This window comes from Akebia trifoliata, chromosome 11, assembly GCF_017979445.1.
Source record: "Akebia trifoliata isolate Shusen 1 chromosome 11, ASM1797944v1, whole genome shotgun sequence".
Classification (NCBI taxonomy): domain Eukaryota; kingdom Viridiplantae; phylum Streptophyta; class Magnoliopsida; order Ranunculales; family Lardizabalaceae; genus Akebia; species Akebia trifoliata.
In genome coordinates this window covers 38,104,444-38,132,110 of record NC_141385.1, presented here as the reverse complement: position 1 = coordinate 38,132,110, position 27,667 = coordinate 38,104,444, and the positions used below count along the sequence as shown (strand labels likewise).

Sequence of the window (27,667 nt, the reverse complement as noted above, 5' to 3'; positions counted from 1 at the left end):
TCATGTCCATAAACTCCTCAACAGAATGGTATTGCCAAAGGAAAGAATAGACATCTTCTTGGTGTGACCAGATCCTTGTTACAAGGAATGCACATGTCAAAGTCATATTAGTCTATGTCCTTGCTTACTGCATGTTTCTTGATTAGTAGAATTCCCTCTCGAGCCCTAGCAGGTCGTACTCCTTATCACTCTCTTCGCCCTCATGCAACCCTTTTTCCATTGAACCTCGAGTTTTTGGTTGTACATGTTTTGATCAAAACCATCATCCTACTAGAAAATAATAGGATGATAAAAGTTCAAATTAAGAGAGAAAGAGATTGATTGATTCATTAGCCCTAATTAGGCTTAAGTATTACATAAGATAATTAAAGAAGTGAAAAGACTAAAATAACCCTATAGGTTTATTTAACACTCCCCCTCAAATTGGTGCGTGGATATCAACAATGCCCAACTTGGACAAGACATCTTCAAAGGAGGTTTTATTAACACCTTTAGTAAGAACATCAGCAAGTTGTTGAGAGGTAGGAACAAAAGGAGTACAAATCTGTCCAGAAACTATCTTTTCTCTAAAGAAATGACGATCAACTTCTATGTGCTTCGTTCTGTCATGCTGAACCGGATTTGCAGCTATGTTAATAGCTGATTTATTATCGCAATATAGTAAGAAGGGGACCGACACAGGAAGACATAAATCAGCTAGTAAGATTTTGAGCCACAACAACTCGCATACTCCAAGTGCCATGGCTCTGTATTCTGACTCAGCACTCGACCGAGAAACAACATCCTGTTTCTTACTACGCCAAGTTACCAAGTTACCACCAACTTTAGTACAATACCCAGAAGTAGACCGTCTATCAGTCACTGAACCAGCATAATCTGCATCTGTCCATGCCTCAATACGAAGATGACCATGATTGTTGAATAAAATACCTCGACCAGGACATCCCTTAAAGTATCTAAGAATACGATAAACAGCAGCAAGATGAGATGTTCGAGGCGAGTGCATAAACTGACTTACAACACTAACAGCATAGGCAATGTCAGGGCGAGTCATAGACAAGTAGATCAATTTTCCCACAAGACGCTGATATTGGCCAATATCTGACACACACTCCCTCTCAGAATCAGCCAACCTGTGATTCTGCTCAATAGGAGTATCAGCTGGGCGAGATCCAAGCTGACCAGAGGCGCTGAGTAAGTCAAGAACATACTTACGCTGAGAAATGAAGATACCAGACTGGGACCGTGCAACCTCAATACCCAGAAAATAACGAAGATGTCCAAGGTCCTTAATCTCAAATTGACGGCCTAAGTAAGTTTTGACCTCGGCAAGGCCATCGGCATCATGTCCAGTAAGAACAATATCATCCACATACACAATCAGAGCAACAGTTTTGCCGTGGGAGTGACGCAAGAACAAGGTGTGATCAGCAGAGCTCTGATGGAAACCAAACTGATGCATGGCAGTAGTGAAGCGCTCAGACCAAGCACGAGGAGACTGCTTCAGACCATAAAGAGACCGGCGAAGACGACAAACATGTGTAGGAGAAGTAGAAGGAAGAAACCCAGGAGGTTGGACCATATAGACTTCTTCCTGAAGATCACCATTGAGAAAAGCATTCTTGACATCTAACTGAAAAAGAGGCCATCCGCGGATAGCAGCAACAGAAAGGAGAACGCGAATGATGGTCATCTTGGCAACCGGAGCAAAAGTTTCTTGATAATCAATCCCATAAGTCTGAGCATAACCTTTGGCCACCAGACGGGCCTTATAATGAGCAATGGAACCATCCGGATTATGCTTAAGCGTGAATACCCAGCGACAACCCACAACTTTCCTTCCAGGCGGAAGAGGCACAATTTCCCAAGTTTGAGTCTTTTCAAGAGCAGTCAACTCTTCAATCATAGCTGCGCGCCACTCAGGATGAGCAATAGCATCTGCAACAGTAGTAGGAAGAGAAACAGCGGAAACAGAAGCAAGAAAACTCCGATAGGAGGGTGATAGTGCAGACTCAGATATATAATTTGAAATGGGATAAGTACAAGTGCGCTTACCCTTACAAGTGGCAATAGGACGATCATCACAGGGAACATACGGAGGTGGAGCTAGAGGCGAGGAGGCGAGCTGGTCGGACATAGAACTGATGGTAGTATCACGGGGACGTCGAGAGTAAACCTGCAATGGAGGAGAGGACGAACTGACGGGGGGTGGGGAGGGAGGAACAGGCATGGGAAGGGGAAATAAAGAAGAAAAAGAATCATCAGGGGAATCTAGAGGAAACCACTTAGATTGAATACCAATAGACCCACTATAGTAAGGAGTATGCTCAAAAAAAGAAACATCTCGAGAAATGAATCGCCGTCGAGAAGGAGGATGGTAACAACGGTATCCTTTTTGGGTAGAGGAATAACCCAGAAAGATACATTTGACGGTCTTAGGGTCAAGTTTAGTACGAGTTTGGGCAAGAATTTGAACAAAGCAGACACACCCAAACACGCGTGGAGGAAGTGGAAACACAGGACGATCTGAAAAGAGCTTAGAAAGAGGTGTGGCAAACTGAAGAACACTAGAGGGGGTCCGATTAATAAGATAAACAGCAGTAAGAACTGCATCGGCCCAATAGGATTGAGGCACATTCATGCCGATAGAAATGGCACGAGCTAACTCTAGAATATGGCGATTTTTGCGTTCTGAGCGACCATTCTGCTGAGGGGTCTTAACATTGGACATTTGATGCTCAATGCCAGACTCTAAACAAAGTTTCAAGACCTCACCATAGGTGTACTCAGTACCATGATCAGAACGGAGGGTCTTGATGGTACAACCAAATTGGGTATGGACCATAGCAAGAAATTGCTTGAAGATCCCATAAACTTCACTCTTGTGTTTCATAAGATAAACCCAAGTGGTACGACTGTGGTCATCGATGAACAAAACAAAATAGCGAAAACCAAGAGTGGATGTGACAGGGGAAGGACCCCACACATCAGAATGAATTAAGTCAAACATAGCAGGTGTAGTAGTATTCAGACTAATAGGATAAGAAGAACGTACATGTTTAGCTAATTGACAAGTTTCACAAGACAAATCAAACAAATTGTTATTATGAAATAAAGAAGGGAACATGTGTTTCAAATATCCAAAAGAAATATGGCCTAAACGTAAATGCCAACGCATTACAAGAGCCTTATTAGACTGACTACGACTACTACTAAGCTGAAGAGCAGAATGAGTGCTAGAGGAACCGGGAACGTCCAAGAGATACAATCCATTTACTTCATGTCCAGTGCCAATCGTCCTCTTCGACTCCAGATCCTGAAAGACACAATGAGAGGGATAAAAGGTTACACTACAGTTCAAATTTTTTGTAAGACTACTAACAGATACAAGGTTAGTAGTAAGTTGAGGAACATGAAATGTGTTAGTTAAGGATAAAGAAGATGTAACGGGTAAATGACCTTGACCAGCTATGGAAGACAAGGAACCATCAGCCAGTCGGACCTTACGATGACCAGAACAAACACTATAGGTTTTAAATAGGGAGGACATACCGGTCATGTTATCTGAGGCACCAGAATCAATGATCCATGGTGAGGAAGTGGTAGAAACATTGTGTGCAGATGCAAAGGTACCTGAGTGAGCGAAGGTAGAAACTGGCTGAGATGAGGTCTCTATCTGATTGAAGAATTTTCTGAACTTGTCAAGCTCGGCTTGGGACAGAGATACCGAATCCGATGAGGATGTAGTAACTGAAGGAGGTGCTAAATCATTCGTTTGCTGAGAAACTACATGAGCTGAAGACCGTTGAGACTGTTGACGATGCTGGTTAGGACGACCATGAAGTGCATAACAGCGAGCCTTCACATGACCCAACTTTCCACAGTGATCACACTTATGTCGCTGACGGGTAGGCAGAGACCCACTAGAGGACTGTGAAGAAGGTAGACGAGCAAGCATTGCAGAGTGATCTCCCGAAGAAAGGGGTATGACAGCTGCGCGACGACTCTCATCAGTCAAGACATAGGAATACGCAGTCTGTAGGGAAGGAAAAGGATCCATTCCCAATAAATGAACTCTCGCATACTCAAACTCATCCCGGAGACCTGCCAGAAATTGAAAAACGCGATTCTTGTCAAGAATTGACGCATATAATGTCTCATCAAGAGGGTCCTTCCAGGAGTAATACGAAGAATAAAATGTCAACTCTTCCCACCGAGCACGTAGTTGTGATATATAGGTAGTAACAGAAGAGTCACCCTGTGAGAGTCGAGAAATCTCACGCTCTAGGTTAAAAATTCGGACATTGTTTTGACGTTGCGAATAAATACTCTTTGCGGAATCCCATATCTGCTTTGCTGTCGAGGAGAACATAAAACCGGCTGCGATGTGTGGTTGCATCGATGAAACTAGCCAAGAACGGACCATAGAATCATTAGCAAACCACTGGGAGTAAGAACTGTCGGTCTGTGTAGGTTGTTTGTCCGCCCCTGTGAGATAACCGATCTTCCCTTTTCCACCAATGAACATTTCAACCGATCGTGCCCACAGAAGATAGTTAGGACCATCTAATTTCACGGTAGTGATTTGAATGCCGGGAAAGTCGGTTGAATGAGACGGAAAACCACTCGACCCATTACTAGTACCAATGACCGAGGAAGAGGATGACTCAGAGGCCATCAAATAATCCGAGTACTTTGGTTTGAAGAGAGTTCGAGAAGATGAGAGCACAACTCCCTAGGATAAAGTGATCGCAGCACCCTAAAGGTGACAATGCACGATCAAAAGAGCTATAGGGGCTGATTAAATACTGTTGTGAGTGATCCAATTAATCATCACCGCAAGTATAGGTAATCAATGAGCAAGATAAGTGGGAGAACAGCTTCAAACAGCACTCCAATGTGATCGAAAAAACTTCGTAGGTGTTCAAAACACTGCCGGCACCCTCATATAACCACTACGTGAGTTAAACAATTAAAAAACACAGCCACCTGCTGTGATCGTAGGCCTCAGATCAGCGACTTGCAATGTCGATAAGACAGAACAGCCAATCTCTGTGATTGCAGGCCTAAGACTAGCAATCTGCTATGTCGCAAAGAGTCACAGCAGCTACCTTAGGTGTTGCCCAGTCAAAAAACAGCAATCTGCTGTATCGAAAGAACCCAAAACAAAAAACTGTTGTGTCGTAACCAAGCCTTGAGTGTCCACAATCGGAAAATGATAGCAACTGTTATGTCGCAAGGGGCCAAAAACCAATCTGCTATGTCGCCAGGCTCTAAACAGCCACCTTAAGGGTCAAAAAACTCAATTTGCTGTGTCGCCAGGCTCTAAACAGCCACCTTAAGGGTCAAAAAACTCAATCTGCTGTGTCGCCAGACTGAATCTTCAACAAAACAGCACCTTGCTGTTATCGCCAGCCCTAGACAGCAACATTGCTGTGTGTACAGCCTGATCGCAGGCTCCAAGCAGTCCTCAACTCCCTATCGCATGATGCGATTAGGGTGTATGGAGACAATGAACCCCCGTAGGGGTGATATATATTGACGACGAGTGTGTGGAGATTGATTTAAGGAAGAGGAAGGTGATAGGGTTTGTGGCAGAAGTAGTGGGAGAAGATGGAGATAGAGAGAGCTTGGCTCTGATACCAAGTTCAAATTAAGAGAGAAAGAGATTGATTGATTCATTAGCCCTAATTAGGCTTAAGTATTACATAAGATAATTAAAGAAGTGAAAAGACTAAAATAACCCTATAGGTTTATTTAACAATAAAGCTATTCGTTGTGTGTTCATTGGCTATTCTAGTATGTCAAAGGGGTATCAATGTTATGAGCCTCAGTCGAAACATCTTTTTATTTATATAGATGTCACCTTTTTTTAGCAGGTTCCTTATTTTTCTCCTGAGATTCCTCCATCAATTCCCTTATCTCTTCCTCATTAATCAGTTCTAGTATTTGGTTATAATTCTTCTTTGCAATCGCAGGATTATCTCACATATGCTCGCAAACGATTTCGTACTCCATCCTCTATCGCACTACAACTTTCATCCTCCTTGCAAATTGCTCCAACCAGTATTGTTCACCCTTTATCTCCACCTATTAGTACTACTACAATTCCATCTTCTCTTTCTAATCAAAATTTACCTATTGTTTTTCGTAAAGGGGTTTGTAAGTGCGTTTCTACTATTTACCCTTTTATTTAGTTTATGTATTACCAGGCTATGTCTCTTTCCGACAAAGCTTTACCCGGGAGTTGGTCTTTCCTCCTTCAGAGAAGTCAGTTGTCGGTTTTCATTGGGCTTTTGCAGTAAAATACAACTCTAATGGCAGTGTTGCAAGGTACAAGGCTCGCCTGGTCGCTCGTGGCTTCACTCAGTCGTATGGGTTGGATTATAATGCCACCTTGCTCCAGTGGCAAAATTGACTTATGTACGCATTCTTATTTCTCTTGTTGCGAATCGAAGTTGGCCTATATATCAATTGGATGTGCAGAATGTATTTCTTCATGGGCACCTTACAGAGGAAGTTTATACGAACCATCCTCCTGGCTTCCTACTTCAGGGGGAGAATACTGGGAAAGTTTGTCACCTTAGAAAATCAATATATGGTTTGAAGCAGTCACATCGGGCTTGGTTTCATCATTTAAGTGAAGTCATTATTAGCGTGGGTTTCAAGAGATGTCATTTCGATCATATTGTCTTCACTCATTCCAGTGTGACTAGTCGTACTATTCTTCTAGTCTACCTAGATGACGTTATTCTCACTAGAGATGACTCTTCATTTATCTTCCATGTGAAAAGCAAGCTTAGCCGCATATTTGAAGTAAAAGATTTGGGTAGTTTGAAATATTTTCTTGACCTTGAGGTGGCTTGTTCCAAGAAAGGGGTATTTCTTTCTCAAAGGAAATGTGCCCTAGATTTACTTAGAGATACCGGTATGCTTGAGTGTAAACCTACTTCATCTCCTATGGATCCTAAGAATTCGCTTCATGAGGATGATGATGATCTTCTCCCTGATCCTCAAGAGTACAAACGCTTGGTGGGTTGCCTAATTGATCTTACTCTTACACGACCATTACATTTTCTATTAACCTAGTAAACCAATTCATGCATGCCCCTCGAGCATCTCATTTGGTTGTTGTTCATTGCATTCTTCGGTATATAAAGTCGAGCCCCAGTTATTGACTTGTATCACTCTCATGGTCACCTTGATATATCTGGCTACGTTGACGCTGATTGGGCAGGAACAGCTACAGATCATCGATCTACTTCCAGGTATTATGCATTCTTTGGAGGAAACTTGGTCTCATGGAAAAGTAAGAAACAACATGTTGTTTCTCAATCAAGTACTAAGCCTAGTATCGTGCTATTTGCACATGATTCGTGCTATGGCTAGGCTCCTTTATTTTTTAGTTAGGATTTCCCATCATTGGTTCCATATCACTTCATTGTGATAATGAAGCAGCTCAAAAGATTGCATCAGACTCGGTTCTTCATGAGAGAACTAAACATATTGAAGTCAATGTACATTTTGTCAAAGAGAAAGTTAATGATGGTTCTCTTGTCCTTCATTATGTGTCATCTTCTAAACAACATGCATATATCTTCACCAAAGCAGTTGGTCCTACTATTCTTCATGATGTTTGTACCAAGTTGAGCATGTTTGATATATATGCTCCAGCTAAAGGGGGAGTGCTGGTGTGTATAGAATAGTTAGTGGGGTGTGTATAATAATATGATACATTTGTAATTATATTAATTTCTTGTTAATTATCCTTAGTTGAGCACAATGCTCACTAAAAGAGATTATTCTCAGAACATCAATTTTATGAGGGTTTCCGCTAGTAACAAGAAAGCAATAAATATGGAAGCATGGGGAAAAGTCCATTCTCAGGACTTGTCTATCTGAAAACCCAGGAAGCAAATGTAAACCTTTTATAACAAAGTAATACTTATTTTTTATCTGGAGAGGTAACATGTACAATAAGAAGTAATAAGAAAATGATAGTCTTAATTCTCTAGAGAAGTATGTTGACACATTTGATTGTGATAAATGAAGAATGTGCTAGCCAAAAACCATCTCTCTTGGTCACTGGTAAGCATAATGACTAATGAGTCTTGCTTCCCTTCCATCTAAACCTTGTAAAGGAACAGGTATCAAAATCTCTAGAATCAACATGGATTTAAAAGATAGTAATACCTTTGTACTGTTGGAAATAGTGGAAGCATTAATGACATGGGGACGGACACCATATTCCGCCAATAGGCTAAGCATGGACGTTGTAAAGATATACCTCTCATCCTCTGCAGCCTGGAGTTAAATATTATTAGGAACAGAGATCATATAGAAGGCGAAATATATGTGCAAGATTTTGCAGCCAAGATAAAGCAAAGCAATGAAATCCGCAGAGTACTTCAAGAAATTGCTTAGAGAAGTAAAATCATGGCTGATATTCGATCACGATCTCAGGAAACACTAAATTTTGAAAAAGTAAATAATTGAAGCAGTACCAAATGAAAATGTATTTGAAGTTCATAATTGCTCATGAAACAAAGAATCTTTGGATTCTAAATCATGTATACATAGGATGTAGCGACTGGCTGGTGAGGGATTGAATTATTTGTTGTACACAAAATCTAGTCAGATCAAGCACATTGCAACTAGGAAGGTGGTTTGCAAGACATTTCTAAGATCCAACTGTGGACATTTGAAGAGTTCCCTACAGATTATCCATATGGATATATGCAGGCCATTTCAGAGAGAGAGAGATGCAAATGCAATTGTGATTTATCATTAGTGTTAAAATATTCTCACATGTTCCTAGCTTAATGTCATTCAGTTGGAGTAAGATGATGAAACTCCTCATAAATTGTCAAGCTGACAAAATTTTCTCAGATGTTCCTAGCTTAATATCTTTCAGAGTAAGCTGATGAACTACTCATAAATCATCAAGCTGATAAGTACATTTGTGCAGCCTTCAGGTTTTTCTTAATGAGAAAAACATCATTCCTTAAATAACCAGACTATACTAAGAGGGAGTAAATCGGCATAGATCCTGGGATGTGGTCTGCAGATTCAAGACGAACCACGTCAACATTTCTTTGTTTCTTCCTTATTATTTTTATTTCCTGATATTTCAATTTACTTTTGTTCATTTAGATCCCTCAAGTTGAGTCCCCCCTTCCCCTGACGCAAAGAAATGTTTGACATATTAAGGTGTATGTAGTTAATATAATGGTCCAACGCTTCAGGATAGTTTCTTATTTTCTGGGAATATTTTGTTGAGACTAGCACAATTTTTCTCCTGGTTGAAACATAGCCTCAAGATGAGATTTTTCAACCTTGGTTAATATGACATTATTATTCTCCTTCCAATATAGAATGTGGTTGTTTTTCACTATTGAGCTTTAAAATACTTTGTGCGTACGTGTAGTGAAATATTGTTGATATTCACTTAATACACTTCATACAGTCGTGGTATTTTATGACTTGTGAGTGCATTTTAATGTTTATTTTATCATTTCCTACGGTTCCAATAAAAAGGTCTTCAATGATTTCAGTGAGAATTGTATTAATTTCCAAACTGAAATATTTCCATTTCCAGGCTGACTAAAAAAGACAATGAAATAAATATTGGATAACTTCATCCCAACCATCCATTTTCCAAAAGATTCCCTTAAAACAAAAATAAATTCCAACAAACCCCTTTTTGACACAAATTCCTCATTTCACCAAAATTCAACCAACCCCCTTATGGTATAAAATCTACCTACTGCCCATGAGAAATGGTATTCTCTAGCAAGAACCTAAATTATTTTTCTCAAGCAAGGGACCTTCAAGTCCAGTATGCATCACCAAGAAGCAATTAGTAGGGTTTTTTCTTTTTTAAACTGCTCTCTCCAGCATAATTTTAGGGGCAACAATTGGTGTGAGCATTCAGCTTCCTGCCTTCCCCAAGATCCATGCCATAAGTAGGGAATCTATAATGGAAAAGAAGCTTGATAAACTCTCCATCATTGTCAAGGATTCATCCTTACAAAAGAGAATTATCGTTAAGGACTATGGTTCAATGAGTCTACTGATGGTTGATCATGGCATCTTCATCCTTAGCATCCTCCTTGTAAAAAATGAGAGCCATCTGACAAAGTCTTCCGTCGATATCCCAAGTGATAGATATTGGGGAAGCCAGATGTGATATGTGTGGAGAGTTCTTGGGACACTAGGGCATCAAAAACCTTAAGGATCTAAGAGGAGACAGTTATAAAGGTAAGAATGCACGTTCAATTCCTAGCATATACATGTTAGGTAAAGATACCTAAACTTTGCCTACCAAATTCAATCATGCATCCCAACAAAGAATAACCCAACTCCATATTTGGGATAGAATACTCTCGAAGCTTGTACCTAAGCTAAAAGGCACCCCGAACTCTAGAAATGCACACATACGTAGAACAAGTTGAATATCTCACAATAGTACAACCTAGATTTCAATAGAGAGGGATCGTATCAAATCCTCAAAATCATGGCAACTCTTGCACATTGTTTACTTGATTAGGGATCCTTCCAATTCCAATTAAGGCATGGTATCTAAAAATGACAATAGGAGTTCAGAATAAACCCATATTAAAGAAAAAAAAAAGGAGAACGAATGAAGAGAGATACAATTTTTCACAATATAGGGGATATGGACATCAAATCTCGAAGAGTAGATTTTAGTTTTTATTTAAATTTCTGTTTTAAGACTTTAATTTTATATTTTTGGGACTTGTTTTGATGTTTTATTGGTCCATGATCTTGGTATAATATTTAGGGGCAGTTTAGTAACTTTACTTTATCTTTTATTTAAGTCTATTAGGGTTGGAAACTTAGGAGAGAGAAAGTTACGAAATTAAGTCGTTTATTTGGTGTTTTAGTTTGATTAGGACTCTTAGATTTATTTTCTTTATATAGATTGCATTAGGGTTTTTTTAATGATGAAAAATATGATGAATAAAAAGAAAGCTTGAGCTTAATCTTCCCAACAATGGGTATGGTGTGAAGCCATTTTGGAGTGAGTCTAATATAACATTCTTTTCTTATAATCTTTATTTTATTTTATTTTTCTCTTAACTTTCTTGAATTTTTGATTCTTGGTTCTCGGTTCTTAATTCCTGATTCTTGATTCTTGAAACCAACAAACTTCAATCCTTAATCATTTCTTTACCCTATAAACCTTTAACCATTTTCATTAGGATTGTGGTCATACTTGCAAAAGGTCATAATTAAATTACCCTAAACCTTCCCTCCAACTAAATACCCTAATCCCTAAACCGTCCCCTAATCATAATTTCAAAATGTTGTAATTGGAAAACTTTGTGTTTTACATCTCAATATATAACCAATTGGGATTTTGAAAACTTTTTCCTATTGTCGCCCAAATCCTTACCCAAAATCCTAAAACCCCTTTATTTTCTTTTCTCCCCTCACCATCCTTCATCACTAAGCCAACGCACTACTAAATTAAAAACTAATTTTAGGCATCAAAGTGAAATTTGCATGCCTCCACCAAAGTTGAAATCAAGATGAGCAAAGGCCTCTCATAGTTCATGTTATTGAACTCTAAGATGTAGGAAGTGTATTATATCCCTATAATTATTATTTTTTATAACAACAAAAATAATTAGCTTATAAAAAAAATCCACTTGTCATTTTAGTTCCATTAGCTCTTTATCTAAAAATATTAATAAATCAAAATTAAGGAACACGATTCCCTTCGTACAAGGATTCTCCATTGCAGTTTGTTTTGCAGCCATGTCCATTTAAAATATTATATTGTAACTCCAAAAGTGAAAAAATAATCATTCATTTACCCAAGGACTTGACTCTTGTTCATTCAAAAGCCATATTCTATTTCTGGTTCAATCTCAACTCAATGGGCTTTGGTTCTACATTACATAGGTTAGGAAAATAAATTATAAAAGAAGTGAGGAAAATATCCCATTCTAATTATGACCACCATAGATAATTTATTCACTTATATTTATATACTATGTTCCTGTAAAAGAATATTTATATATATTCTATATATGAGATTACGATCCAATAATCACCATAAGGGAAATGACTCAACTTTTTTCACAAGAGGAACCTTGGTTGGACAGAACCCCTACCAGTACCAACAACTAACCATAATTAAAAAGATAATTAGATGACTCAAAGCCTTATGAATGCTTAACTCTTGGATCATCAAAAGATCACTCTTTTTAACTTTCTTAGCTTTTTTTACATTTTCCTTTTATTTTCTCAGGAGGCAAGCTTGTAGTAAGGCAAGATCCCAACCATCTCTATTAGTAATAAAATATTTTAAACTTTGTGGAAAGTATGTCCATATAAAAAATTTCCAAATCATCTATGGATGGAGTATGCAATACCATAAATTCAAGTAGGTAGAAAATGAAGAAAACTTGCCAACTACTAAGCTATGTTCTTTACATGCTGGTTTTGGTCATCACACTGCGATTTTGAAACCATTGAAACACCATGTTTACATAAATGGGTATAGTTATGTTTATTGATCATCCAGGATCAAAATATTTCAGAAAGGAACCAGTAGAGTATGCGGACAAAGGGCTATCAGTTTGAGTTGTCACTCTTTCTCATACTTTCACTGGCTAAGTAATCGAGAAATACCAAGGGTACGGTCTCAACCAGGGATCGATGTGACCATTGCACTAAAAAAATCTAAGTATATGACAAGGACATGGCACTGATTTTGAAGTCTTTAGGAAACATAGCTCACCGGCTTCATTTTCAACTTTAGCTACTCAAAGGTTAACAAAACAAGCTGGGGATAATCATTGAAAGCACATAGTGAAGCATGGTGGAGCTAAACTTTCACATGAAGCCATGGAGTAAATAGGAAATTTATATGTACGAATCTTATATTGAGTATAAATTGCAAAATCATACTGAAGAAATTTCTTTATGGTGGGAGGTAATAATTTACCTTTAATTCATGAGCCAGTTTTAAATTTTCTTCAAGATCACCTTTTCTACGAGACAAATCCTTTAAGGCAGAAGTTATTGCATCATTTTGCTTCTCATCAAGTGCCTGTTGCTCAATAAAGTATTTATTAGGAAACCATAAAAATAAATACAAATTAACCTATTCTTACTCAAAATTTGGATAAAGATTTTACAACATAAAGTAATTGTTAAAATCATTTTTATTTCATATTCTGCTTTTTTAACTAGTTTTGATGCTTTGATTTTATAACTTATTATTAGTGGCATATAGTAATTCTTATTTGATAAAGCTTGAAGTGATTAATGTAAAAGAGATAGAGAAAGGGAATGGTTTTCACTATGCTACTTCCTCCTCTCCTAGTTCTCTCCACATATTCTTTTCCTTTTTTATTTTTGGTTTGGTCTATTGATCTAAATCCTTTAACTTTTATATTGTATCAAAACATCTAAGATAAAGCTTATATTTTTCTTTTCTTCGAATCTTTTCTTTTCTCTCTTTTCCCTTTGTTTGAAATCTAGGCTTTTTCTATTTTTGGAGATCAAATTTTCTTCTTGTTTGTGCAGTAATCTCATGGTTATGTTGTGTACTCAAAGACACAGATGGGGTTCAAACTAGATCAGCCTATTTCATCATCAAAGCCTTATCCTAAAGACATGGGGTTGGCTAAATGAATCGTGTTACTTCATTCAATCTTTCCATAAAAACATCTTTTGTTATTTAACATATGACCATATCTGCTTTCGCGATCTCTCATTGAAGCCTGTGAAGTCACATTGTGATAATCAAACTGTCTCTCACATTGACAATAATCAAGTCTGTTATGGAAAAACGAAGCACGTTGAACTAGATTCACTTTACTAATGACATTATGGCCACTAGCAAAAACTTCATACATTAGATCTATGAATCAGTTAGCAGATTCACCAAGGCACTTGGACAAGATCAGTTGGACCATATTCTTTTTTCAAGTTGCCAATTCATGATATCTATGCTCCACTTTGGTGGTGAGTACTAGAATCGTTTAGTCCACCCCTATTTATGTCTAATCTTTAGTTTCCCCTAATTATGGAGTAGTCTTTTTTATAATATTTGGTCTTTTGTTCTAATCCCTAATTTCTTTAGCTTTTAGCCTTTTACAATAATTACTTTCTCAATTGAATACAAACCATTCTTAAATCAGAAAATTTCCTCTCCAGAGCATGTTTCTCATTCAGCAGCAGCAACTCCTGAAACAAATGGCAAACATTTGCTTGCAATTGGAAAATAGATATATACCCAGGCTATTATGATGAAACTGTTTTTTTTTTTTTATAGCAAATTAGATTTAATTAATTCTATACCTTAACATACGCATCTGAAATTCGTTCGCGGAGTAGAAGGATCTCCTCTCCTTGAGCCCTGGTTCTTGAAAAAAGTCCCTGCTCTTATAAATGATTTAGAAAGAAAAAAAAAATGAACTGTAGCAAGCTCTAACTACAACATTGAAGAATCATTACCATTGCTTCTCGGTCCAGAAAATTATTAAAATTGTCATCTCCCATCATGTTCCTAGAACCCACGGGCATTTCAGAGTTATTCCTAAGAAACAAATCAGGGATTGGCTTAAGAACAATAATCTGCAACAGAAGGCCTGATTATATAAGTTGAAAACTTTGCATTAAAATTCTCCCAAACCCAATGGTTTGAGTATCACCTGCTTAAATGATGAGAGCTTGGAGGCCGGCCCCCATCTTCACTGTTCCCACACAAAAAGCTGTTACTAGAAGGTATCGCATTGGAAACTGCTGGTAATCTTGAAAACATCTGATTACTAGTCAGAGAATATTTTACTCGAGCATCTTGCATTTTTTACTTTGTGTTTTTCCTCCAATTCAGATTTATCATTGCCAATGATAATTCAGATTGCATCAAAGCAATCATCACTGGGTTGCTCTCTTGGAAGAAACCTCAACATTTTAACTGAAAGGTCTAAAGTTCAAGTGATGGTCCCACCCTTGATCAGCACAGTATTTTGAAGTTCAACACTATAACAAAGTACAAAAATGTTAATCATTTAAACTAATAGTCAGAACAACCAAAGAAACACCATTGAGGTCATTGCAAAAAGATATGGATAAAAAATATGTACTGCTATTTCAAAAGCTGAGCGGTACCCCCATTCAATTCTCCTTTCTTTCCATTAGGCCCAGCAAGTGTATCCCCCCCTTAACAGAACAACTTGATGCCTTCGGCCCCCCTTTTGTTTGGGAAGGGAAGAGAGCTTCCGGTTCAAATGTGTCAGATTTCATTATTGTACCTGTCAGTAAGGGGGCTTACACTTTCTAGGCCAAAGCACATCAGATTTTTCTAGCCAAAGTGCATCATGTTGTTCTGGACTAAGTACATAAAATCCCCCCCACCCACCCACACGCGCAAGTATTATGGTCTAATTCATGCCACACAAAATCAAACCACTCTAGGTCTAGGCCCGGAAGACTCAGACTTTCAACTAACCACATAAAAGTGGATGGATTTCCTTTGGTATTGTCTAATTGTAACATGAAAGGTAGAGGAAGGCAAAGCTATAAAGAAATTGAAAAAAAAAAAAAATTGAAACTCTAAATCTTCCAAAAAATTGAAAGAAAAAAAAAACAAGATATGCATATTGTAATTCTAATTTGCAGAAAGCTTTCTTCTCTGCAATTTCGAAGTCATTCAAGCAAAAGGAAAATGAAGAGGTGAATGGTAAATAACCCCACCTCCACATCGTGAATCCAACAAATACACACTTGCAAAGAGTATTGATATAATTGGTTCGTCCTCATCATTTGCACCTCAACCTACTTATTGGGATTGGCATTGGCAACATGACCCATATTTTTCCATTCAACTATATCCTGAGAAATGATATAATTAAATAAGAAAACTTAATTCTAACATGGTGAGTGTGAAGAGGGAAAGTGTGAAGAAATGATTTAATCTATGGATTACAAAAATTAGAAAGTTCCTCTTGCAACCTATGTTATTGCCTTGGCCCATTTGAATAGAGGTATCTATGGAGTTAACAAAAGGTATTCTTGTACCACAAGCAAAGTGTAAGAATTGAGTGGTTGTGGATCGCTTGTCCAGGTATGCCCATTTTATACCCGTGGACCATGGCTCATCCAAACATGACAACTCGGGCCTTCATGGAACTTGTCTTCAAGTTACATGGAATGCCTTTTTCCATCATAAGCTCTGCTCAACATCCGTGAACATATGTCTATAGTTAATCATTGTATGGGGACATATCTAAAGTGATATTCTAGTTTGCAATCCAAGCAAATGGGTGAAATGGCTTCCTTGGGCCACGTTGTGGTATAACACCACTACTCACATGACTCCTTATGACACCGTTTACAACTAACCAATAAGAGCTCTCTAATGGAGATGTTAAAATCTACATGTTAAAGGTGCCACGTAGGCACCTTTATCACATATTAGCCACTTGTTAACAAGTAAATCTATTTAATAAGTTCAAGAACTCCAATGAACACACCAGTGTACACATGCTAGCCACCTTTTTCTAACTATAAGTTTTTTTTTTTTTTAAGTCATTGTTTTCAAAACCAAACACATTAGCAAGTTGATGTGGCTAGCCAAACCGCTAGCCACATATAACACACATTAGCATCTGACACACTTAACACATACGTTAGCATGTTCATTGGAGTGGATACTTTGGCTAAAGTTAGTGGGTCTGACGCTAACAGACCCACTAACAAGTTCATTGTGGATGCTCTAACAGATTATTAATAGTGTTGGGAACCACAAATGTTCAACACGTAAAAGTCGAGCTGAGAATTAGAAGCTAGATCCTTATTTTTCTCAAAGAAAACCTAGATATGGAAAGAAAGGAATGAAACACACGCAATAAGTAGTGTACAACATAACAATTTTTTGCCAATGAAATGGTCAATTTGCCTCTTCAATTGTATCAACAGACATTTTAATAGTTTTGAGTATCATTGAAGCTCTATGTCAACACTTTTATGAGTCATATCAAGTTCCTCAAAAAATTCCCTTTGTTTCATGCAAAATTAATTTGCCTTTAAGATTAAAAGTAAATGATCTCAGATGTCTCGTCTCGAAAACTACATTAATCGGGATATTGTTGGTCCAACCATCTGAGCTTGGAAAATCCTATTTTTCTTGTGTTTTAAATAAAATCTTGTTTCGAAAATCTAGTGATCAAAATCCAGATGAAGTAAATGCTTCTTGAAGATAATCTGAGTCTCCCACATGCAACCAGGAAATAAAAGACAAGTTAAATCCTAGAATCGACAAGCCCATACTCAAATACGAGTTTCTAGAGCTTGCATCTCTCTCTCTCTCCCGACCCAAGGATTCCTATGTAGTTGAAAAACTACAATTTCTGATTAAGGCCCATTAATACCCGTAAGGATTTAATCTCATTTCGAGACAATGTTTCAATTAGAAGGGAAACCAAGATGAACTCATAAGAAACATTCAAAAACATCCCAATACAATTTGAAGCATTCAATGTTTCGACACAATGTTTCTTTCTAGTTCTTGAAAAAAATTGGAATATTTTGCCAAAACGTTAGTTTGAGCCATGCTCATGTATGTAACATTGGGTCAATTATGCACTCGCCGACCACTCACGAGAAAGAGTTGAAGGAGAACAAAGTTGCGTGGTTGGGGAGGCTTGAACTCAAGCCTCAACCAAAATCTCCAGTCTCTACATATGGGGGAGTTACCTTGGTCATTGTGTCAACCCACTTTGTTTGAGTCATTAAGTGATTATCATTATATTTCTTATAATATTTTCCAATTATAAAAAAATTTATTTTCATTTGATTTTATTTTTTGATAGGAATAGAGATGAAGATAGGGTTTTGATCCCAAGTCTATGGTATTACCACTCATTTCGAGGTTTTGATACACAATCTAGTAGATATCATGGTTGTTACTAAATTGCATACAATCACCAATAATGAGAATATGAGATCATCCAAATTCAACCTCGAGAAATATTGGATCGGAGGATGCGAAGTGATATACAAGCAATTATAAAAGTTTTAGTTCTTGGACCCACACACAACCTGAAGACACTACATAAGGAGGTTTTCCCAACGTGCAAGACATGTCCCTGATTTTCAACCTTGAGGACAAGACTCTTCGAAAGGGAGGAAACATTAAGAACTAAAAAAGATTAACGATACTTTCTATTTAGATGTTATCTTGTTGTTTTGTTATCTCAATAGGAGGCATGTACATTAGTAGGAAAGCTAGTTACTTTGTTATTTTGTTATTTCCATCGATCAAGCATAATGCAATGGTAGAAAAATTGTCTGGGTGGTTAAATAGAATTAAGAAGAGTAAGAGGAAGATTATCTAGAGATTTTTGGATGAATGATAAATAATAATTTTAACTCTCAAGGGTTGGTGAAATGGCCAAGACCATGCCTCAGGAAGCAGAGATCTTGAGTTTGAATCCCCCCTTAGGGTCGCCCTCAGGAATTTATCATAGAGGGGAGGGGACTGCACGTGCCCTGAGGATTAGTCGGGTGCTGTAAGTTGCATAAAGACCTTGGTTCAAAACAAAAAAAAAATGTACAACCTGCAAGTTGGGCTTCTTTTATGAGAAAATCAATTCATGCTTGTAGGGAGGCATTCACCTAAAAGAGAAAAAATCATCTCTCTTTCTATCTTTTTTCCTCCAATCCTTCATTTCTAATTATTAATTTCTTTAACTGATACCGGCTTGATTCATCAAAAAAGGTTCAAATTTCATGATGGATAGCTCAAATTTATCTCAAAAGTCTGCAGAGTCAAATAGAGACAATTATACAAATTAAATGAAAACCCTTATAGCATCAGATTTCGCGGGAAATTTAAGATAAACTAAGAAGAATATAAACATCACTAAAGCATCGATGAGAATTATATTATGAAGCATTACAGTTAATTATGATTAAATTCAAGCAAATTAGGCATCAATTCTATTTAATTAACATAATTAAACCCTAGAAGTGTATGAATTCAAAGGAAATCAAACAGAATTTAAATAGAAACTAAGGAGAATTCTCGGATTTTGAGGTCATGAACTATTATTACCTGATCTGGAAAAAAATCGTGTCCCTTTGAAATGCGAGTTGGATTTCAGGATCGTTTATAATTCGAGAGAGAGAGAGTTAGTTTACAAAGTCATTGTAGGTCGTTGGAAGTTTTCATCGACAGAGCAGTGTGAAAGTGCTGAATAAAAAGAAGGAATTTTTCCTGGAGTGTCACCACACATTTTATTCGCTGTTAAGGCAGGCATTTTCCTCACACTTGGAAGAAACTTCATACATCTACGTCACATCTTATTAAAATACCTTGTCAATAATGAACTAGGATTTGCTGTTAACAAAATCTATGCTAAGCTCATGACCAATAACAGGACGCCACATGTACAAAGATCGAGATTAAATTCAACCATTGAACTTGCAAAAACTTTCTACCTGCAATTTTCTCTCCCCTAATCAGTACTTATTTCTATTTTGCAATACACATGGCATCAGACCATTGGATGATCAACTTAGCACAGATTTTTGGGGTTCTTTTGATGATTTAAGTGCAATTTTAAAGATTGGACCTAGATAAAACATTTTCATTGTAACTTAAATTTCATGTTTGCAGACCATGGTTTTAAATCTTATTTAGTCTTGTTCAGCAGTGATACGGATATACACGGTATCTCAATATTTACATAGTCTTGCAAGATAAACAAGATATCGATATTTTATAAATCTTGGACAAGTCAATCGGGATTTTTATAGGTTTTGATTAAAATAATTATTATTTTTTTAGATTTTAAATATTTATAATATAAATAAAACATGATTTTATGATTAAATATTTCTTAAAATATTTTATTTTATTACAAAATTATAATTAATTTAATTTAAATATATGTAAATCAATCAATATAAATCGAATTTAATGGAGACGAGTTGGCTTGTCCAAGACAACTCAATCTCGTCCATGGCCAAAACAAGATATCAAATCGAATTTTAAAATCATATTACAATCAAACATGTTAACGTGATCATATCACTCGTAGAGATAATGATGTATGATGGGATGAAAACCTGCATACGTCTTCATTCAATGAGCGAATGCAATTAGTGAATCATTATTTTATCAAGACTTATAAAACAATAGATGACATGAACTTAACAAATCATTGCAAATTTGTGAAAAATTAGTTTCTTGAATTTAACACATGTTGTACTTACTTAAGGAATTTGTATCTTCCATGAGTCCTCTTATTTTTATTATTAGTGTTGTATCTGTCGAAATAGACAAATTTGCTCTTTGATCGCTTACAAAAAAAATTCCCTTTCCTTATATTATCATATTCAAGCTAGTACAAACTACAAATTCGTCACCATTTTCCTTAAGGAAGTGTTGAACTAATTTCATTGGACATTGTGTTGACGTGATAGTGTACATAAAATCATTGAATTTTTGCATTGTATCTCAAGGAAAAAAGTCAATGGTTTTTTAACGTTGTCATGTCAGCGCAATATTGAGTATAGTGACCAACAAAGTCAATTTAGAACGACTCTTTTCCTTATTATCTCCCACGTCTCTAATGAATATCAATCATTTAATATTACATTTGGCAAGGTTCTATTGGTCGAAATTTTCCACATTGAAGTGGTCAAACAGGTGGAAATCAATGTTTGATATACCACCCTAGTCTTAACTTGAAAGTCTTCTTTATTAACAGGGCTTGGGCTTTTGAGAGGACACCTTTTCTCCCTGCCCTAGCAGGAATCAAAGCCTGTTGTGACACTCCATCTATATGCTATCCGTTCTGTTTTTTATTTATTTTTGTTTAATTAAGAAATAAATATTATTGTTCATTATTATTATTTTTTTTTTTTTTTGTGTGGCAGGGAAGATGGCGTCGTGGTTTGACGTTCTCCCACGCACACAACTTCCTCGAATAAAATAGGGGATTGGTGAGGCCTGAGCGCGTTAGGCTGGACTATGCATATAAAATCCACGTGTCCACATATCAAACAATTTAAACCTAAGATCAAAAGAAGAAAAAAAATCTTTTTAAAAAATGTTCGATTTAGACACACCCCTCCATGTTTTGGTAGTGTTTGTGATATCCCTTGACCTTATTCTTCTATTCTTAACTATTAGAAGTAGTTGACACCAAAATTTGGATCTCACAAGTACCCATCTTTACATTTAAAGTTAATATAATTCAAATAATTTTAATCAAAAATCAAGAAAATTGCATCCCACTATCTTATAATCACGTTAATTAATTTTTAAAATTATAAAAATATTTATTTTACTATGTAATCTTCAAAAACCCATCTAAGGGTTGGTCAGGTGGCCAAAATTGCACCTCGGAAGTGGAGATCTTGAGTTCAAATCCCTCCTTAGAGTCTCCCTAGGAGTTCATCCCAAAAATCACCCAGTGCATTTGGGTGCGTCAAGGATTAGATGAGTTCTCTAAGAGATTTGGCTACCTGAATTCCAAAAAATAATCTTCAAAAGACTCCTTAATCAATATTTTAAATTTCAAATAAGTCATTTAAATACATGTACAGTTGCACATGCCACCTTTTAGTATAGATTTATGAAAAATGACGTATATGATCTCATCTTTAACCTCTTGCCAAAAGCCCATCATCTTCATGCTCTTCAACCTCTATGTATTATTTCCCAAAAATCATTTCTTTTTATTAAGGTTTATATGTTTAACTTGATTATGAAAAGTTACCTAAATGATCTCATCTTTAACCTCTTGCCAAAAATCCATCACCTTCATGTTCTTCAACCACTATGGTATTATTTCCCAAAAGTTATTTCTTTTTATTAAGGTTTACTGTTGAACTTGATGAAAATCCTATGGTAAAAATGTTTATCCAAAAGGTTGAAGATTGCTATTTTTAAAAAGAAAATTAGAAGTTAAGCTTAGGGCATTTAGGCTATCTTACATATGTTTCTTTTAAAAAATTGAGGTGAGGGGTTGTGTCATCAATTTGAAAAAATAAGGAATTATCTCAAATATTCAACAATACATAGAAGGAGAAAACAGAAACAAGTAATTTATAATCTGGTTAATCCCTTCACTTTTATAATCAACGAATTTGATGATCAAATACCAATGAACTCGCTATTACCTATGATCTTATTGGTAATTTATCAATGAGATCGTTGATGTTAAAATTAATATTTTCACTGAAAATCACATGTTTTGAAAATTAAAATGAACAGTGTACCGGAGTCGAAATTTTGTCATAAGTTGCACATGTCTTGGAAAATATCTCTTTTTTTTTTTTTTTGTGCTAAATTTCTGTTTTTTGGGTTTAGGTTTTTTTGTTGTGGGTATCCTCACCCTTAAGGTGAGACTAATCCCGCATCTGCCCCTTAGAAAGTCCTAATGCAACTGGTTGAATCAAGAGTCAACCTAACCCTGGAGGTGCCCCAAGGAATTCACTACTTCGTGGGGTTTCAAACACTTGATCTACCCTTCTTGATGAACTTATCAAAACTGGAGTTGCCACTAGGCCAACGCCTTGGGGTTGGGTTTAGGATTTTATATGAGCCCAATCATAATTTTTAAAAACTACTAAAATTGTTTGAACGAGTTTCACAATGTTTTGTGATATTGAGATTATAATCTAAGCCAAGGATTTCTAATGTTTAAAGAGTGTGTTTTAATCTTTAATTGGTGTGTGATAAATAAGTTAAGAAAAAAGGGTGTAATAAGTAAAAGTTGGGGTGTCAATAGCAACTCTCAAAAAAAGTATTCAATGAACTAGGAATCAATCTAGCTTGCCTTTGATAAGATTTCAAATCTTACTAAGAGTCGTTGGCCCAGACAGATTATTTCAATGGCAATCCTACACTTCACGCCACTAGATTTCATGGAAAAATTCAAATAAAAAAAGTCTTGATTCGAGGTGCTGAAAATGGATAGTCACTAAACTCTCAAATTTAAAAATTAAAATTCAATAGTGATAAATGACCTTTTTTAAATTTTTTCTCAAAGTTCTTAGAATTTTGTTTTCTACATCTCTATGACATCAGATCAAGTTTTTGGATGCCACGAGGTAAATGTGGTCAAGCACTTTTCTCAGTTAGGGAAGTGCTTTTAATTGCTTTATTGGTGGATCAAGTTTGTCTCGAATGTCCCCAACGTTGAGTATACTCAACAACTCATTGGTGGGCTGAAATGAATCAAATAAAACTATAAATATGAAGTTCATATAAGGGTTCAACTATACACAACAAATCGACAACCCAAGTACTAAACAAATGGTAGAGCAACTAGGCTAAAGGTTTTCTTATAATCAATTTTTCTTGGTCGATGGATTTTTGTAGAGTTCAATCAGTCATTTACTAGGAATCAGCCAAGTGAGATCCTTAGTATAATTTAGATGGGAAGCATGAAGTTCTTCATTGATTGCTTGCATTGAAGTAGGATTTTTTGAAGCTTCTTCATAATTTAAAGAGTGATTTTGGAGACCTTAGGAAACCACACATTCATAGTGGTACATTAGTACACGTGCATTGAAAGCATCACAACGTGAGTATAACATAGTTATTTTTGTAAATTTGGGATGCCTACAATACACGTGGATCAATAGTGTTACAGTTTCTATATTTTGGTAGAAAGATTATGGATTCTATATTTGAACAGCAAGATTTGGACAATTTGCCTAATTAGTTGATTATTTTGTTTCCTTATTATAACATTCTTTTTTTTCTGTATTTCTATTTATTTGTAAATAGCCTTGTATAGATATTCTTTCAATTTATTTATTTATTTATTTTTTATTTTTTCCTTCTTTGTAATCACTTCTTCTATAAATTTAATAATAAGTGAAAAACTACTCAGTTGAGGAAAAGAATCCAAAACTGTGTACACGTTTACACGGTATCACAGCAAGTCATCAACAATCTCTTTTCATCAATTTTTTAGTCTCTTTCTTTCTTTGGTTCTTTACTTGCTTCTTCAATCGCCAAAAATTGTACAAATATTGGAAACTCGTCTGAGACTAACGAACTGCAAGAATAGAATAATTATCCTCTTTTTGTCCATCACTCAGATAGTCTGACCAATTGCATTTGTTGCACCTCCTCGGACTGGTGATAATTATGGTACTTGGTTTCATGTCATCACCATGACCTTATGTGCCAAAAACAAGCAAAGCTTCATGGATGGTACCTTGGAAAGGCCGGTTATACCAAGTAAATTCTCTCCATGGGAAAGATGTAATGATTTAGTTGCCTCATGGATTCTCAACTTGGTCCTAGACGAAATTTGTAGTAGTATCTTATATTTCAACACTGCAAGGGAGATTTGGTTAGACCTATCGAAGCGATTTTCTCAATCTAATGCTCCACAGATTTATCAATTAAAATAGTTCATCTCTTCTCTCAAACACGAAGACATGAGTGTTTCAACTTATTTTACAAAATTCAAATCACTATGGAATGAATTATCTTGTTACCATCCAACCATATTTTGATATTCTTATGGATATGGGAAAGCTTCTGACGAACGGCTCCAACAAAATAGGGGGGTGGAATTTTCACAAGGACTTCATAATAGATATGCGGCTCTTTGAATTCGAATTCTTCTCATGGAACCTTTTTCTAGCACAACAAAATCATTACAACCGCAACAGTCACACTAAAGATCATTGCTTCAAAATTATTGGATATCATCCAAAGAAAATTGATGCAATTGTTAATATATCCAAATTTAAAGAAAGTAAAATGGTCAATGCGTTCGTTATCACTCAGGAACAATACAATAAATTATTGGTTCTACTCTCTTCATGTAGCATTAACTCTAATGTTAATCTAGCATGTATTGCTCTTACAATAGCCTTTAAATCAGTATGGATCATTGATACCTGAGCAACCAATCACATGTGTTACTCTTTATCCCAATTTTCCTCTTACAAATCATGTCCAAACCCTAATTTTGTTCAAGTTCTAGATGGATCGAATGCCCCTATCACACATATTGGAACTGTTCATCTTTCATCCACCTTTAAATTTGAAAATATTTTCTTTATCCCATCCTTTAAATTTAATCTCTTATCTATTAGTCAATTTGCACAAATCAATCATTTTTAGTAACTTTTTCTTCTATTTAATGTCTTTTTCAGGGCCCATCAACAAAAAAGATGATTGGACAGGGTAATGTTCATAAGGGGCTATAATATTTTCAAGCGATTTCGATAATGACAATTATTAAACCCCCTTCCATTGACCTCTGATATTGGCGGCTTGGAAACTTATCTTATCGTTATGTCACCCCCAAAACACTAACACAAAGTCTGACATCAAATCTCAAGATACTAGGTGGCACCTCGAAATTTCAACATGGTTTCACATGTTTATAGTAGTATTTTAAGGCACTAATTACTTGTTTTACCTGATAAATAATATACATTATATCATGCATATATATATACAAACTATAATAACAACGGAAGCCTATATACATCTAATAATGTATAATAGATCAGAGTGCAGAAGGATAAATAAAATACAGGATTATAAAAAAATTCTCTACTCTAACAAAAGTCCCAAAGCTCTACTAAAAGCTATAATACAACCTAGGTTAACTAATATCACTAGGGATTATAACCCCAATATTCTCCAGACAACAGACGATAATCGTCTATCTGACTCACCAAATGATCCTTACTCGTGCTTTATACTTGTCTCACCAAGCATCGGATTTGAAACTAAAAAAATGGAGAAGAAAATGATAAGTAATAATAGTTAGCCAATAGAAAATCAAATAATTTATACTAATAACATCTCCTAACATGAACGAATAAACATACTGAATCATTTTAACATATACAAAATTTTATAGAATAAATTACGATTAACTGGTATATATAACTAGAAATGAGCAACTAAACATTTTTAAAAGTCATATTACATTAATCAACAATACTCACTATCGCATTTTCTTTTTATACAAATCTAATTGGTTAAATGGAAACATTAAACATGCATTTCATTTTATATATCAAAATAAGACAACAGATACATAACACACAATGATGAAGTAATTGAATTAGATAGTTAGGATTCACGACTGGATCGCTCCCAATCGGGACATGATGTTACAATACTTTACTAGGAGTCGAATACTTATTCACATGATATGATGAGTCAAATGTTGTTTCTTAAATGAAGAAAAAATTGAATGAAAAAATAAAGAGATTGAGAAAATTTGGACTAATATTATACACCTACGCAAAAATTTGAAAAAAAAATTAGATCTAAAAAAAGATGAATAAAATTTTATGTAATTCAAAATTTGGGTACAATAAATTGTATTTATAATTTAAAATACCAAATCAAATTATCTTTTACATGTATGACCTTTTTATTATGTGTGATGTGAAGTATTAGTTAAAATAGTTGAACAGACAGTATTTTGTGATTATAACGATTGAAAAGGATAATATAGTCAATTTGTCAATTTTCAATATTAAGTAACAAATAGTATTATGTAATTATAACACTTAATTTGAATCAGTTCAACACAATTCAGACCGGTAAATAGACAACAACCTCAACACTTAAATTCAACGTTTATAAAATTTCAGCAATTATAATCTTTTAACACTTACTTTGTCTAATTTAACAAACGGCCCCTAATTAGTTGACTATTTTGTTTCCTTATTAATATCATTCTATTTTTTATATTTCCCTTTATTTGTAAATAACTTGTATAGAGATTCATTCCTTTTCTCTTATTTTCTTCATTGTAATTTCTTTTTCTATAAATTTAATGATAAAAAATTCCTCAGTTGAGAAAAACAACCCAAAATCACATGTACCTTTACAAATAAAAATGTGGGGCTTCTTGTGGTCTCCAAAATCAAGTACTAATTTAAAGGCTCGTAATGAATTAAAAATAGTATCTAGTAATAAATTCATTGTACTTGAAAAGAAATTTTTGATCTAGCATGTGGGGCAATAGACATGCTTAAAGAGGCAATGAAGTAGATGTTTGTACAAATGTGTGATGCAAATAAATGTTATGGTGATCCGGTGGAATGTTTGCATGGACCATGGGTATATGACTTAACCAAATCGTGAATTAGGTAAAGGTACATCTGTACCTAGTTCATGAATACAACAAATTCACACTAACTAATTTCTAAATCCATCATTTCAATTTGCAAATCGCAAATTTTGTTATTAACTTTAGGGAATCAAGTAACACAATATTAAAGATAACTCAATGAAAATAACACATATTATGCCAAATTAGATATAGATTAACTAATATTTGAAGTAAATATATATGGAATATTCTACCAGATTGATCCAGATAATAAGCCCAAAAATGTTTGGGTGCATTAGAGTGAATAAGTACTGCACATGTAACTTAACGAAGGTGAGGGTTCTTTCTTTCACTAACATCATTTTGTTGGGAATTGCTCGAAAAAAATTCAAAGTTAGTGAACGATACCATTTTGTAAAAGAAAGATTTCAAAATAAATTGAAGTGTGTTCCCCTCAAGAATAGCTGTTAAGGGTTAAGTTGGGAGAAGACAATGGCACAAAAATTATGGAAGTAATGTTCAACCTTCAATTTATGACGTAAAAGAATAAATCTTTGAGT

General features: G+C 35.5%; 1 protein-coding gene across 7 annotated transcripts in view; it reads right to left on the bottom strand.

The window, feature by feature from the left end:
- Window positions 1–19,257, bottom strand: part of LOC147391528 (uncharacterized) — a 46,683-nt gene extending 27,426 nt beyond the window's left edge. For 3 of the 7 annotated variants that reach the window (XM_086457676.1, XM_086457675.1, XM_086457679.1), the window contains exons 1-7: window positions 19,100–19,257; window positions 14,694–15,024; window positions 14,497–14,578; window positions 14,341–14,418; window positions 14,167–14,226; window positions 12,980–13,084; window positions 8,194–8,304 (exon numbers count right to left, since the gene is read on the bottom strand). In XM_086457676.1, the coding sequence (XP_086313802.1) occupies window positions 8,194–8,304; window positions 12,980–13,084; window positions 14,167–14,226; window positions 14,341–14,418; window positions 14,497–14,578; window positions 14,694–14,845 (588 nt within the window). In that variant the 5' untranslated portion in view covers window positions 14,846–15,024; window positions 19,100–19,257. The remainder of the gene's footprint in view (window positions 1–8,193; window positions 8,305–12,979; window positions 13,085–14,166; window positions 14,227–14,340; window positions 14,419–14,496; window positions 14,579–14,693; window positions 15,025–19,099) is intronic. The other 4 variants (XM_086457681.1, XM_086457680.1, XM_086457677.1 and 1 more) reach the window with 4 other exon arrangements.
- Window positions 19,258–27,667: the final 8,410 nt, after the last annotated feature.